Genomic DNA, 15,630 nt, shown 5'->3' on the forward strand with positions numbered 1-15,630 from the left:
CAGAAAACAACCTTTCTCCCTCCTCTATGTGACATCCTTTTATATATTTGAACATGGCTATCATATCACCCCTTAACCTCCTCTTCTCCAGGCTAAACATGCCCAGCTCCCTTAGCCGATCCTCATAAGGCATTGTTTCCAGGCCTTTGACCATTTTGGTTGCCCTCCTCTGGACACGTTCTAGTTTGTCAGTGTCCTTCTTGAACTGTGGTGCCCAGAACTGGACACAGTACTCCAGGTGAGGTCTGACCAGAGCAGAATACAGTGGCACTATAACTTCCCTTGATCTAGATGCTATACTCCTATTGATGCAGCCCAGAATTGCATTGGCTTTTTTAGCAAAAAGTGGGTGATGCTAAAGAGGTATTCCAGCTAGGCAAAAGCAGCCACGAAGGACACAGAGCAAGGCTAATAAGAGTTTGGCCTGACACACACACACACACACACACACACACTACTTTTTCCAGTTCATTAGTTTATTGTTCTAGCCAAAGGTCATGACAAATTTGCATTAAGCAATATTATTAATAAAGTAATACAAAACATACATCTGTAATATAAAAATCTGCAACGATTTAGCCATGTTTATTAGCATTAAAGCACAATTTCCCTTGTGCATCTCTTGACAGCTCTAATTCGAGTATTGTTTTGCCCTTTTAAAATCCAAATCGCCAACATCCATGATGTAAGAGAGAGAAGTTACCAGATGTAGCAACTAACTCAAATCCAGCTTGATTTCAGATTAAACCTCTGAATCACCACAACAATTTATAGCGATTTTATCTCATTTTTTTTGTGGGGTGGTTTTCTTTAAGCCAGTACATAGAGGCCTACTCTCTGTGTTACAAAGCTATTATTGCCGCTCAAAAGAAACCAAACCACTTCTGCCGGCGTGTACACACACACATTTACATTTTATCTTCACAACAACCCTGAGATGGTAGATTAGGCTGAGAAATAGTGACTGTCCCGGTGAGGTTCACAACTCTGTGATGATTCGAACTCAGGTCTTTAATCACTCATCCATGCTGGGTCTCTGCATTGCTTTTGATGGCAAATCACACTAGTGACTTCATTTACTGTTCCCTTTAATTGTAACACCTTTTTTCCCCCCTTCCTCTTTTCCTTCACAGTTAACGAAATTATCAGGAAAGAGTTTTCTGGACTCCCTGCCAGAAGTCAAACATAGAAGAAGAGATTTGCGCGACAACTTTTACTGAATGCTTCCGTACCTGACCTCTTAGATTCTTCTCCTGCCCCCGTCAGCCTCCTGCTTCCTTAACTGATCATCTCAAGGCACCGGTTCAACACCAGGAACAATGCACTGGCTTCAAACTGACAGCTTTGACTAAGCAGCTCGGCACCTCTCACTGTAAACATCAAAAAGAACACTCTTCCTTTTGTCCAAAGATCATGTCGTTCTCATGTAGCAATGCATGTGCCTGGCACAACCTATTAATATGACTACACAGAGAGAGAGAGAGGAAAGAGAACTCCAGCAGCAACGAAAAGAGAACATCAATCTAGAAGCCTGTGTTGAAGCAAAGTAGAATTCTACGTGTGCTGGGAACAACAGAGGAATTGCAAAGTCGCCTGCTCAGCAAAATACAGAGTGCGATGTTTCTAGAAAATTATCAGATTTGGGGAGGGAGGAAATTAATGGCCAGAACTAATTATGAGATAACGCATAGGCAGTGCGAGGCAGAAAAACATAAAGGGACAGATCTCTGCTTGCATCATGTATTTTTATTCTTTTTTAAACCGAGGCATCACTCTGCACGGTATCGTAGGAGCTTCGGTGTAATTCAGGAGGGCTGCTGTAATGGGAAGGGGGAAGAAAACCATGCAGTGTGGGCATAATGCTTTGTGATGCTGTAAAGCAGTTCTCTAGATTATGGCTTTACCACATTGTTGCTCAGATCATGGGATGCACTGAAGCCACATTTTCACTGCTTTGGACTAGAAAAGAGACGAACTCAAGGCATAGTACAGCCAAAAATTCAGTTGTGGGTTTTTTTGTGTGTGTTTTTTGGTAAGGCCTGCAGATTTCACAGAAGAGTTTTCAGCATCTGCTTAAAACTCATTTTTGAAATCGGTGGAACTTACAGTGGTTAACTTTGACTTGGTGGTGCTTCCAGTTTCCTATTAATTTATCAGGTCCTGCATTTGACTATATGGATGGCCCTGCAAAATTGAAACAGGGGTTGTTGTTTTTAGGTTCCCTCTAAGCCCTACAAAGAGCAGAATGTTTTTAAAGTCATCTCAACTTAAACTGGAAAGTGCTATTATGTTTTGTTTCTCGGGCTTTTCAAGTTCATCAGATCTCAAGCTTTCTCATAAGAATCATAAGAGCAGGCAACCCTAAAAGATCTTACACTTTCAAGTTTTTATTTACAGAAAACATATGATACTGAATAATTGAGGCTGCCATCTTGGGAGTTACCTGGGAGTAAGCCCCATTGCATTCAATTGGGACTTACTTCTGAGTAGCTACATATAGTATTGTGCTGCCAATTATTGAAATCAAGTGCAGTTTCTTGGTGCTCATTGCGATAGTTCTCAAAACACCCAGAAAACTCAGGGATCCTTCTTAACTATGTTGCAACAGAAGTGGTTTTCCCCTTAGTGAAGAATATTAAAATTTCCTAGCAAGAATGATTAACATGTTCTCAATGTGGAGATCTTGTTTTCTCTAACGATTGTGTTGCAATGAGGAACAGCCTCTCTTCTTGGCCACCTTGCCGTATTGCAGAATTGGGGACTCAAGAGTCAGTCTACACATCTGGGTAGAGCACATGGTACAGATTCCTGAAACTGCACCATTTAAGACTGAAGATGGGGAAGCGGGAAGTTGTTGCATGTCGGCATGTTGCTCCAGAACATTTTCCTGCCTGTGGAAAAGTATCATGTCAGGGTCAGACAGCAGATACTTCTACCTGACATGCTAGCTTGTCACAAGTGTGTGTGTGTGTGTGGTGGCTTCAAACATGTAGTTCCCTATCTTCAATCCCGGGAGCTCTGTACCCAGATGTGTAAACTGACTCAAGCATAGTCTTTCAAATAGTATAGTGAAACAGTTAGTACTCTTATTGCTAAAGTACTGGCTCACAGTTTGGGTCCCCTGCCCTGGCCCCACAACACATGTTGGGCAGAAGGGAAACAAGTCCTAACGCCCTGTGTCAGCTGGGCACTCCAAAATAATTAGTAGCCACAGGAAGAGTTCCTACAGAGCCAGAGCTGTAACAAGTCCTTCCCATTGTACCAGCTCTTTATTAATGATAGTGAATTTGTAGCAGTATTTGCTCCCTGCTCTCCTTTCTGTTGATCTGATTCCCTCTTGGGATGTCTGCACTACCAAGCAAAGAAAGTGGGACCAGTTCATCTGCCATGGGCGTCTTTAAAGTTTGTGCAATGTTGGCAAAGCATGCTACATTCCAGAAGTTCTGTTGTGCTGGCAGAGCTCCCTACCAGATGATCAAGTCAAAAGTTACCAAGTCCACACAAAGTTAGATGAGAGTTTTGCATTCCATCCTATTTCTTTTTTAAAAACAAGGCCACAGAAACTCTTGTTTTTTTTCTGCCTTTGGGGGATGTCACTGTTTCCATTAGGATGCCATAATGACATTAAAGCTGATCTTGTTTAGCAAGGCACATTATAACACTGAAAGTAGCTAAGGGAAATTTTTCTAAACCAGGCTTCCTCAACCTCGGCCCTCCAGATGTTTTGAGACTACAATTCCCATCATCCCTGACCACTGGTCCTGCTAGCTAGGGATCATGGGAGTTGTGGGCCAAAAACATCTGGAGGGCTGAGGTTGAGGAAGCCTGTTATAAAGAGTCTGTTATTTTGAGGAAGAAGGGAGAAAAAGAAGCATCCCCTCCCCTCAAAAAAGGGCCCCCCAAAGTAAAGTACTTCACTTATTTAAAAATCCCACACTAACAACTCAGTGGGACCCAAATGCCTGTCAACTGTTTACATCCACTAAGCATAATAACATGATTAAAATAGGTTGTCATCAGTGCTAGTCCTACTCAGAGTAAGCCCATTAAAATTAATGGGCAGGACTAACTTAGTCCCATTAATTTCAGCAGGTCTGTTCTGAGTAGTTACAAGCTATGCAGCATATTGTGCCAGTAAAAGGAGAATCTCCAAGGTTGCAACTGGAGGGCAGGGCAGATGTTTCTGGCATGTGAACTGGTTTTCAGTTTCACCTGACTATCTTTTAAAGCCAGTCCTCAATCACAATTCATACTCATTTCAACAACGAATCCACAGATGCCTGTCAGGATATCTGGATTTCAGATCATACCTTGGGGTTATTCTCATGCCAAGTGAAGTACCAGACAAAACATCCAATTGTTTTGTCCATTCTTTGGTTGCTGTTATTTGTCCTAAAAAGAAGTGCCTTTTAAAATATAATGCTTACCTTGGCTCAGTACAGACAAGCCAATATAAAATGCATTTTTTAAAAAAAATGTGGTGCAAATTGGGCAAGGCTTTAAACATCAAAACAGCAGTAAACGAAAACCAAACATTTGACAGATTTATAGTGCTTTTGGACACTCTTATAAGCTAAGAGACCTATGTGGACTTGTGATGAGGCTTACACAATAAAGGGACTAAAGTGCATTTTTTTAAAATAGAAAGACTAGCAGTAAAGTGAAACAAACTAATTTCAACACAATTCCCATCACATATTACATAGGTGAACAGGACTTCTGGTGTGTTGATCACAGGCTCTGACAAGCTATTTGAATTAAAATTGCTCGTTGAGAATGATGCCCTGAACTTGCATTTCTGTTCAAGAGCAGGGCAATGTAAGTTTGTGCAGGTGCTGAAGCTTGCAGTATAGGCTATTTTGGAATGCTGTGCTGCATTCCTGCTTTTCCCCTTCCTCCCAAGAAGACAGCAATACATCATGTTATCAATCACATTGTGGTACCTCTGATCAATCCTGAGGTGTATCTGCTTTCTTGCTAAGGGATCAATCTAGGGTAGGTGACAGATACAGAGCTTTAACACACGCTGAGGCAACCATCAGGTTTCATCACAAGCTTTAAAAAGCACAGACACATTAATTATGCTCTCTTTTCTCCAAGTTCCATGGGGATGAACTCACAACAGATTATTTCAGAATGATCCATATGCTTTGTTCAGTTCTTCCTTGCAAGTTGCAATGAAATAAATGAGAGGTGTACTGCTAAATCCTCTAATATCCCCCTTACCCGCTGGGTTACAGTTTCATATATCTGTAGTATATAGACTACATTTTTTGTTATGGCTATATGAAGGCAAGCTATCCTACTGTATCAGCTTTTGAACATTTTTGCAAGCACCTGCTTGCTAATAATAAAGCCTTAACCAGGTATATATGTATTTCTGAAGCAAGGGAGGCCTTTTCAAAGCCGCTGTATAGATCTCTCTTTCTAATAAAATAAGTGGATACATTAAGGTAGCATAAATAATGTTGGAAGCTTCCATGTACTAAATTATTTCTTTTCCTTTTGCAATAGTTTTGCAGCATTATTGATTGCAATGTTGACGCAAGCTTTGGGGGCAGTGGAGTGTGTGTATGCTCAAAGTAACATCAGGTTCACCTGGGGCAAGTGAATTGCCTTGTGTGAGTAATTTGTTCTCAGTTTCTCTGGAAGACAGCCATAGTTGCATATGAGGAAATTCTCTCTTTCCTCAGTTATCTGAATGTTTCACTACAGTGCCTTCCTGCTATTGTACCAAAAGTCCTCCCAAGGCATTGTCTGTAGGCTGACAACTGTAATGCATTTTCCATCAATGTTATACTGTGCTACAGTATAAGCAAAATATTGCGACTCCAAAGATCATCTCACTGTGTTTGGGTTGTGTTGGTTTTTTTTAAACTCACTTTCCTATCACATCTTTGCCTGCAAATTACAGGATGAGCTCCTGTAAACTTTTGCACCAAATTAGACAATACAGAGAAAATGAAGCCATCCATCTTAACATCTAAACAGTCGGCGGGTATTTACAGAGACGGCAGATGTTAGGAAGGGCCTTTTGTCATTGTTGAATGCATTTTGGAAGTAAAGATTGCCAGAGGAGAAATTGCAGAGGAAGATAATTTGTCATTAAGTGCTCACAATTTGGTTACAAATTATCTCCCTCTTTTTTTTATTTGTGTGTGGGGGCGGGGGCTTCTCTTCTATTTTTAATGTGTGAGATTGAACAAAATTTGAGATCACCTGAATTTTAGTGGCTTTGAGGTTAAAGTGTCTGCTGGATGTGATGACAGTGGTAGAAAGAATGTTGAATAGTTATGGTTTGCACTCAGTTAATACTGTCTGTGGGTACAATGCAGCCAAATTGAAGCACTTTTTCTCTCTCTTCTTTTTGCTAGATAGTAGATTCACGTAAGATGCACGTCATATAGACAACACAAACCCACTGATTTCAGAGAGAGAGAGAGAGAGAGTTAAGTGCATGCTTAACCCATCAGTCAAAATCATTGGGGCTTCATGCTTACACCTGCCTTGACTGTGTGTCTCATGTAAAGATGTGTCTTTTTCATCTTCTTGTTAAAATACAGCACGTTCTAAAATGTAGAATATTTTCAAAGATAGCACTAGGTTACTATATTAAAAACATGCTGCTTTTTGATGTTATATCTCAAAGTTCTTGAAATTAGATAGCACAATTATTATTATTTTTTGAAAATATATATATTTTGTACTATACGATCCTTTTAAAGAAGAAGAAAAATGTCTACTATGCTTCTTAACTGCCACAAATAATGCAACTCCTCCATGCTGGTATTTATAAATCTCCAGTTTGCATTCCTTCAGCTGCAGCTTTAAATAAGTGCTCTGCAAGCACGGTTGGTATTGTTGAATGCAGTTGCTGTGATGGGAGGGGTAGTCCGAAAAATTTGGATGGCACCAGGTTGGGGGAGGCTGCCTCAGTGACTCTTTGGTGTGATGTGTAAGTCCGTGTATGTTTATGATCCTGCCATTTTGTATGGCTATTGACATTTTAAATACAACCTTGGGAACAATTTGTCCATTGAACGTTTCGGTTGAAAGTTTCCTCACATAAGTACTGCTGAATAAGAGATGCAAAGAACAGTTATCTGTTTCGTTGACAACTAAATAATGTCATAGCCAGTTTATAAGGTTTATTTATCCATTTCTACTTGCTTGTGCATAATGAATGTAACAATTAAATAACAGCATCTCTCGCGTTTCCAGGGCATTGCACAAAGTCAAATGAATGTGCTGTAGCAATTGTACAATCTCATATAGGCCAAAGTGGATCGGGTATATTGTTGATATGGCAAATATGTCTGGCAAGGCTCTTTTGTGCAGTCTGCAAGAGACTGAGAGTCTTGATAATCTTAGCTTTTATTTGTAAACGTTAGTTTCTAGTCCTCACGCTTACAGAGATGAATGTCTATAAATCTAACAGCGAAAAGCTTAAATGATCAGAAAACAGGAAGAGAGCAACAGGATGCACAGATTCATTTGTTTTTAAAGTCTACATTTTCCACGAGTTTCAGAGTATTAACTCAGGTTCTTAACATGTGAGGATAAAGGCTATCGGAAGAAATACATTGTAAAATAATAAGCACAGTGGGGTGCAACCCACACTTAAGTTCTCCTGTTTTCAATTGAATTTAGGTATTTCAATCTCTGGGTTGTGCACATTATATGCAACAACAGTACTTGGCACCTTTAACGTTCCAGAAAAACGATATGCAAATTGTTTTCTGCAATTAACTAATGATATACTAATTAGCAGCGGCCTTCCAGTTCTTTTCCTGAAGTAGTTGGCCATCCCTCATACAATGTTGCTATCAAATGTTGGGAAGGAGTTTGGGTCCAAGCTACATCAGACTGAAGTCTATGGATATGGAATTTAACTGATTTTTTTATTATTATTTGCACTAATTTGTGTGTGTTCATCTCAGCTTGTCCCAAAACCGATCCAGCAAAGCTGGAAAACTTCACTTAATTGCCGACCATCTCCTGCCATTTGGAAAATCAGGTGTAACTTCATTGAGCACCAAGATATAAAGTGCATCAGTCTTCCTTTCGTTCAGTAGTAAAATACAACACAGTTAATCTTACTCGTATGTATAAGGGATGTTCTCGGAAGCAGAAATGTTGAGACCGTCCTGTAATGGGGCACCAGCCTATTGACCATTATTGATTATGGGACCATCAGGTTGAGAGGCAACATACCAGTGAATGCCAGCTGCAGGGAGCAACAATGGGAGAGAGCTTTTGCCTTTGTGTCCTGGTCCTTGGCTTCCCAGGAACATCTGGTTGGCCACTGTGGGAAACAGGATGCTAGACTAGATAGCCCTTTGGTGGGATCCGGCAGGGCTTTTCCGAAGCGACACCAAAGATTTCGATTTCCCACATCTGTAAACCAAATGAAAGAACTGTGCCGATCAGATTGCACATTTGGTTAAAAGACGGCTCTCTTCCATTTTTTTGCTGGTTGTCAACAACATTTGCACGCAAGAAACTGAAAAACTAAAATACATGTTTAAGCAAAAAAAAAAACCTGGTGAAAACACTCTTAAGGTGCAATTCAGCATGGGCAAAAAAGACCCTTTCGTTCTCATGGAAATCAAGCATAACATGCATTTTGGGGTGTTTCCAGGTGCTCTAAAGAAAATATCCAGCCTATATTTGCAGCTAGCATTGTACATTATTTACTGCAAAACAAAAAGACGCCTAAAGGGAAAGCAGCTTTTAAATTGCTCAGATATATATATATATATATTTTAAACTAAAATTGCTTGTTCAAAATGTTTTAACTTTTTTAAAACAACAACAACTGAGGTTGTATCTTGATATATCCCCCATGTAATGTTTTAATCTCCAATTTAATTGTGATTTTGCTTTTTGTAAAATATTTTTATACAGCTTGTATTATTATAGTATAGCAATAAATCAAAGGGCAACAACTACTGTATGTGTGTTCTTCTTATGTGCTTGTACTTTTTGTGTAATCAGAAGGGTGACATGAAAGGCTCCTGAGAAGCCTCAACAAGAATGCTGCAGCTGGGTTATCCAAGGATCAAATTGCTGCTTACACGACCATCAGCCTGATCCAATTAAAGTGTTCTGGCTGGCTGGAACTGATGTCCAAGACATCTAGAGGGCATCAGGTTGGCAAATGCAAGCCACACATGTCCTGTGAAGAAGGAGCCAATGGGACATGTTTAGGACCTTCCCTAAAGGCAAAGGTAAAGGGACCACTGACCATTAGGTCCAGTTGTGACCGACTCTGGGGTTGCAGCGCTCATCTTGCTTTATTGGCCGAGGGAGCCGGCGTACAGCTTCCAGGTCATGTGGCCAGAATGACTAAGCCGCTTCTGGTGAACCAGAGCAGCGCACGGAAATGCCTTTAACCTTCCCGCTGGAGGTTAAACCTATTTATCTACTTGCACTGGTGTGCTTTTGAACTGCTAGGTTGGCAGGAGCAGGGACCGAGCAACGGGAGCTCACCCCGTCGCGGGGATTCGAACCGCCAACCTTCGGATCGGCAAGTTCTAGGCTCTGTGGTTTAACCCACAGCACCACCCACGTCCCTAGGACCTTCCCTAGTCAGCAGGTAATTTTGCAGAATGACAGTAGGGTATGAGAGGTGGTAGACCTAAACAACCAACCATACCTCCTAAAGTGAACTGTTGGCCAACAAACACTACATTCTCTACTCTTTATTCTTTGCTTTCAGTTTGTGTTGTTGGCCCGCTGGGGGATCTGAGAGAGGTGGCAGTATGAGTGTCTTTTAGCCAAACCAATAAAAGATCCCTGCAACACTTGTTAGGCTAAGACGTTGATTATGACAAAAGCATTTGTGGGCTAGACTCTATTTAAAATGTTATCCTCGGTTGGGAGATAATGCATGATGCATATAGAAGAAAGTGGGGGGAGCACTGGGTTTAAAATAGCAAACAAATGCAAAAACACATCCGTGTCCGTATGGACTGAAAATAAAAAGGAGAACCAGGGCAAAATCTTTCCCTGGTTGGAAACTATAGCTGTCAATCACATTTGGATATTAAAATGTAGAAAGGATAGTCAACTCTTTGGACCACCGAGGAGTACAGTGGTACCTCAGGTTACAGACGCTTCAGGTTACAGACTCTGCTAACCCAGAAATAGTACCTCGGGTTAAGAACTTTGCTTCAGGATGAGAACAGGAATTGTGCGGCAGCGGCACGGCGGCAGCGGGAGGCCCCATTAGCTAAAGTGGTGCTTCAGGTTAAGAACAGTTTCAGGTTAAGAACAGACCTCCAGAACGAATTAAGTTCTTAACCTGAGGTACCACTGTACTTGGTCCAGGCCTTGAAGTCCCTTTGCAGTCAGTCATAAGGGCTCCCAGGATCCACTTCCGTTGTCTGTTTGTTGATCCCCACATCACAAGAATTTGATTTACAGCATTTTGAGGCATTTATAATTAGCTGTGGTTCCTGCATTGTAGGGGGCTGGACTAGATGACCCCCCAACCCCTTCCAACTCTGCCATTCCATGATGCTTATAACTGCCATACACAACCCTGGCAAACACTTTCCGTGTCTCCTCTCCAGTGACTGAAGAGCTGAGCTTTAAATGAATGACATTCCTTCCCGATGAAAAAGGAAACACCTTGAACACACCCATCACAACTTTAAAAAAACGGAACCACCAGAAGAGTCGTTTCTGCAAAGCACATCACTGCCCCCTTGAGGAAAGCATCAGCCTACCCCCCCCCCCCATAATTCTGGCACCGCAGAGACATTCATGTTAACATACCACACACTGTGAGCAAAGTGCTCCTGCTTTGTTGACAACGCAGAGCCAGTTATATTTCCTGTCAAGAGATGCATGGAGCTAATGAGAAAGAAGGAGGAAGAAACCCCAGGATCTGGCAAAGTCCCAAGCAGAGTGCGGCAGTGAGTTGTAAAGTCACATCCACGCATCCGGCTTAACAACATGACCGAATTAGCAATGCATTCCTTTGGAGGATATGCTGCTAATAAGCCCATATAGCTCTGTCTGTCGAATGCTCCTCCATGTTGTTGCTAGTCTTGCATTTAGATAGTGCATCTACGAGCGGTGGAGGATGGCGAATGGGGCACTGCCCTAGCAACCTTGACCAAGGGGAAGATGGCATGTGGCTGGAGCATGCCAAGAGACTGATGGGATGGTGGGGGGTGAGGAATAAAAGCACGAAAGCTGTGCAATCCTAAACCTATTTACTCAAAAGTAAATGTCATGGCAAGTAGCAGGTGTGGTGGTGGGCCTCCATCGCTCACCTGACCTCCCTCCAGCTGAGTCACTACACCAGGACAGAGATGAGGATAGTTGAGGCAGAGGCAAGGTTGGTGTAGTGCAAAGGCATTGGCAGAGCCAATCTGGTACTCCTGCCAAAGCGTTTGAACTGGGCTGACTACACCAATACCTAGCCCCTCCAGCTCCTTGTCCAGCTATGCAGCAGTCGAAAGGAGGTTAGGTGAGTGGCCCAACCTCACAATGCCTTACCCTACTGGTCATGGTGTTCAGTGGCAATTATTTCCAGGTAAGTAGGCACAACACTAGTGATGTATGGAAGTGAGAGCTGGACCATAAAGAAGGCTGATCGCCGAAGAATTGACGCTTTTGAATTATGGTGCTGGAGGAGACTCTTGAGAGTCCCATGGACTGCAAGAAGATCAAACGCATCCATTCTTAAGGAAATCAGCCCTGAGTGCTCACTGGAAGGACAGATCCTGAAGCTGAGGCTCCAGTACTTTGGCCACCTCATGAGAAGAGAAGACTCCCTGGAAAAGACCCTGATGTTGGGAAAAATGGAGGGCACAAGGAGAAGGGGACGACAGAGGACGAGATGGTTAGACAGTGTTCTCGAAGCTACAAACATGAATCTGACCAAACTGCGGGTGGCAGTGGAAGACAGGAGTGCCTGGCGTGCTCTGCTCCATGGGGTCACGAAGAGTCGAACACGACTGAACGACTAAACAACAACAACAACAGGCACAACACTGCAGCTAAAGCGCTCCTGCCAGAAGGCTGTTTCAAGCTCAAGGCCCTTATTAAATCCAACATTATCCATGGGTATCATGGATAATGCAAGTCTGTAGCTTGCAAGTTCCCCAAAGCTGAAAAGCTTTATCCAGGAAGTGGGTGGGACTGTGCAACTGTCTGGGCTATCAAGAGTGAAGTGGAAAGTTGATTTGGGAGATAAAGAGTGCAGCATATACCAAGTCTCACTCAGTAGGGTGTGAGAATCTAAAAACAAATAAAAAAGAAATATTCCTTGAATCCCTGTTCAATAGCAACACCCAGCCATTCGTTAATGGCATTGTTCAGTATTTTAGGAACTAGCAAAATGGGCAAGTTCCTGAAGTATCTATGTTAGGAATCTAAAATAGATTCCTAAATATATTAAGAAGTTCTCCTGTGCACAGCCCATTTATTCCAGTGGACTTCTGCAAGAGAGTGTGCTAATAGATTGCACCTTTTTGCCACCACCGTGTGTGTGTGTGTGTGTGTGTGTGTGTGTGTGTAAGTGTGTAACTGGTCGATATCTCTTCCAATGTAATTGTTGGTTGCCTAGAAACATCCCACTTTGATGCACATGGCTGGAACATGTGGGAGAATCAATGTTGTTTACAAAACACAAAGTCATTGTGATGGCAAAAAGCATGAGTCAGCGTGACCCCTGAAAGGGATTGCTGCAGCTGGAAGAGACTCAGCGGACAGAAATGCCTCAGCAACCCAAACGAACTCTCTCGCATGCACCTAAGCCAACAAGAGATGCAATATCTCCTCTTGGAAAGGGGGAAAAAAAGACGGGACTCAAAAAAAGCACAAACGCTTCTCTGCTGCCTAGCAACTGACTGTTATAGCAACAGTCTCCATGGGAAAGTGGAGGGTTTGTGAATGAGTTCTATAGTGAGCTCGCTTCAGCTGACATCGCCCCCACCATGGCAAACACTGCAGCCCTCAGTCATTCAAGCAAAACCCTTAATGAAGGCAAATTGGAGAGCTGCCTAAATGTGAATTACTGCTTTGGGGGTCACGATTAGATGCCAATTTATAAGCATCAGGGGCGCTGACTAGATTAAGAGAAACAAATTGCCATGTGGGAGCCTGAGAGGCCATGAAATCGAGATAAAGCTTTCAGTCATGGAGGGATGGGGCTCTTGTGGTCCTCTAGACATTGTTGGACTCCAGCTCCTATCAGCCCCCAGCCAGCATGGCCAATGGATGATGGGAGTTGTAGTCCAACAACAAATGAAGAGCCACAAGTTCCCCATTCCCGAGCTGCAGGGTTTTTTCAAAACAGTTTTATTACCTCACCTGCTCTTAGAATGGAGCAGGCCACATGCTGCCCATCACACCTGCCAGATGAGCAGGGTATAAATAATAAAATTATTATTATTATTATTATTATTAGCCTGCCCTGTGGATGACCTGGATCATTGACAGCTCGTTGACAGCTATGGACCCATGGGAAAAGTCTCCCACCAATCCTAGAAAGGAAAACAACAACAACAACAACAACAACAACAACAACAACAACAACAACGTTGCATTCTACCATTCTTCCAAAGAGCTCAAGGTGGAGTGCACATTTTCTCCCCTTCCATTTTCTCTTCACAACAACCCTGTGAGGTAGGTTAGGCTTCAGAGCTGATTTGGGATTTGCCCCCTGGTCTCCCAAGTCCTTGTCCAGCATTCCAGCACTCCTCTATGGCTATGACTTAGGAGAGCATGGGAGTTTCATATATTTCCTTTGCTCTGAGATATATTAGATCAGAGGTCAGCAAACTTTTTCAGCAGAGGGCCAGTCCACTGTCCCTCAGACCTTGGGGGGGGGGGCGGACTATATTTGGGGGGGGGGTAATGAACAAATTCCTATGCCCCACAAATAACCCAGAGATGCATTTTAAATAAAAGGACACATTCTACTCATGTAAAAACACGCTGGTTCCCAGACCATTCGCTGGCTGGATTTACAAGGCGATTGGGCCAGATCCGGCCCCCGGGCCTTAGTTTGCCTACCCATGTATTAGATGAAGCCTCTGGAGTTAATGCATTTTTTCCAAGACTACACAATCAACCACCCCTTTGATTAGATGTTTAGTTTATTTTTACTTAATCTTTCCGCCCCTTAATTCTTACTGGACACCACAATGTAGTTTTAACTAGACACAAAGCACACAGACAATATGTAAACCATCTTGCGTAGCAATGCATAAAAGCCAATAAAAAGTCCCTCCAGGGAAACCGAGGGTATTCATTTATGCTCTTACATTAATTCGTGATTTTGCAATCTATAGCTATAATCTGAAAACGTTTACTCCAAATCTTTCTGGTCACTGCAGCAAATGATGTCACTTTGTACAGGGTAATTAATAAATATATGTATGGAAGTAGAGCATAGACGCACAGAACAACAGTCCCTAAAGTAATACAGATCCACTAATACAGATGCGTGACATTTCCCCTACAGGAGTGTGCACTGGTGTCAGAGGAAAGTATTGGAACCCTGTGCCAGCCCTACTTACAAAAGCTGTATTTTCACTGGTAATTGATCATAAATCTGCCAAGTATGGTGTTCAACAGTCCTCAGTCTTTAAACAGCAACATACTCAATATTAAATTCTATGGTGCTAAATTTGGAGCAGATTATGCCTTCGGAATTAAAAACATATCTCCGCTCTGCAGATTCATTGGCTTCTTACCAAGAAACCACTGTCTTTGTATTTAACACAGATGTGAAAAACACCAAAGTGCTTCTTGAACCAGTTAAAGAAGGCCCTGTGGTTCTGAATGCCCAGTCCTGGGAAGGATGAGCCCACAGTTGAGTCTGGAGTAAGGAAGCCCTTTAGACAGTGATCTGGAGCAAATGGGCAGAGCAAGGAGACTATAGTGGTACCTCGGGTTACAAACGCTTCAGGTTACAAACTCCTCTAACCCAAAAGTAGTTGCTCCGGGTTGCAAACATTGCCCCAGGATGAGAACGGAAATTGAGTGCCGGTGGCCCAGCAGCAGCGGGAGGCCCCATTAGCAAAAGTGTGCCTCAGGTTAAGAACAGTTTCGTGTTAAGAATGGACCTCCGGAACAAATTAAGTTCGTAATCCGAGGTACCACTGTAAAAGGCAGTGAGTGTGTATCCACACAAAGTCCTGGTATCAGACGTGGAAGGCAAGGACTGGAGAGGCTCCAGGTAACTGTCAACTTGTTTTGACAAGCCTGATGACCTCTCTTAGGTTCTGTCCCTTTGGTGTAGAATGGCTATCCTTAAAGGGTCAGCCTCCTGGCTTGAAGCCAAGCACTCCATCATCTTTCCATCATCTCTTCCTGCACACAGTACCTGTGACACTGAGCAGATTCACCACCTGAAGCTCCTGGTGAGGTTCAGCTCATAGACTGTAGTCTTTGAAGGTCCTAGCTCAGAGGTCTCAGGTTTCAAGATTTTAGGTACTGGTGCTCCCTGGACTCAGCATCCAAATCTAGTACTTCTGTGGGTGATGCTACTAATGCCATCCCATTTGAATCAATGTCCAAATCACTGCCAGTAGTCTAGGTCACAACACTGAGTAAAGTTCCTTTGATTGTAGAGGTTCCTCTGCACTTACAAGGGATGTGGAAGAA

General features: G+C 42.7%; 1 protein-coding gene across 6 annotated transcripts in view; it reads left to right on the forward strand.

Moving 5' to 3' along the window:
* Positions 1-8,948, forward strand: part of NFATC2 (nuclear factor of activated T cells 2) — a gene marked incomplete at its 3' end in the record, with an annotated part of 139,613 nt that extends 130,665 nt beyond the window's left edge. For all 6 annotated transcript variants that reach the window (XM_083446829.1, XM_083446830.1, XM_083446832.1 and 3 more), the window contains one exon: positions 1,134-8,948. In XM_083446829.1, the coding sequence (XP_083302955.1) occupies positions 1,134-1,189 (56 nt within the window). The remainder of the gene's footprint in view (positions 1-1,133) is intronic.
* Positions 8,949-15,630: the final 6,682 nt, after the last annotated feature.

This window comes from Podarcis tiliguerta (genome assembly GCF_965153285.1).
Source record: "Podarcis tiliguerta genome assembly, chromosome: 6".
NCBI classification, from domain to species: domain Eukaryota; kingdom Metazoa; phylum Chordata; class Lepidosauria; order Squamata; family Lacertidae; genus Podarcis; species Podarcis tiliguerta.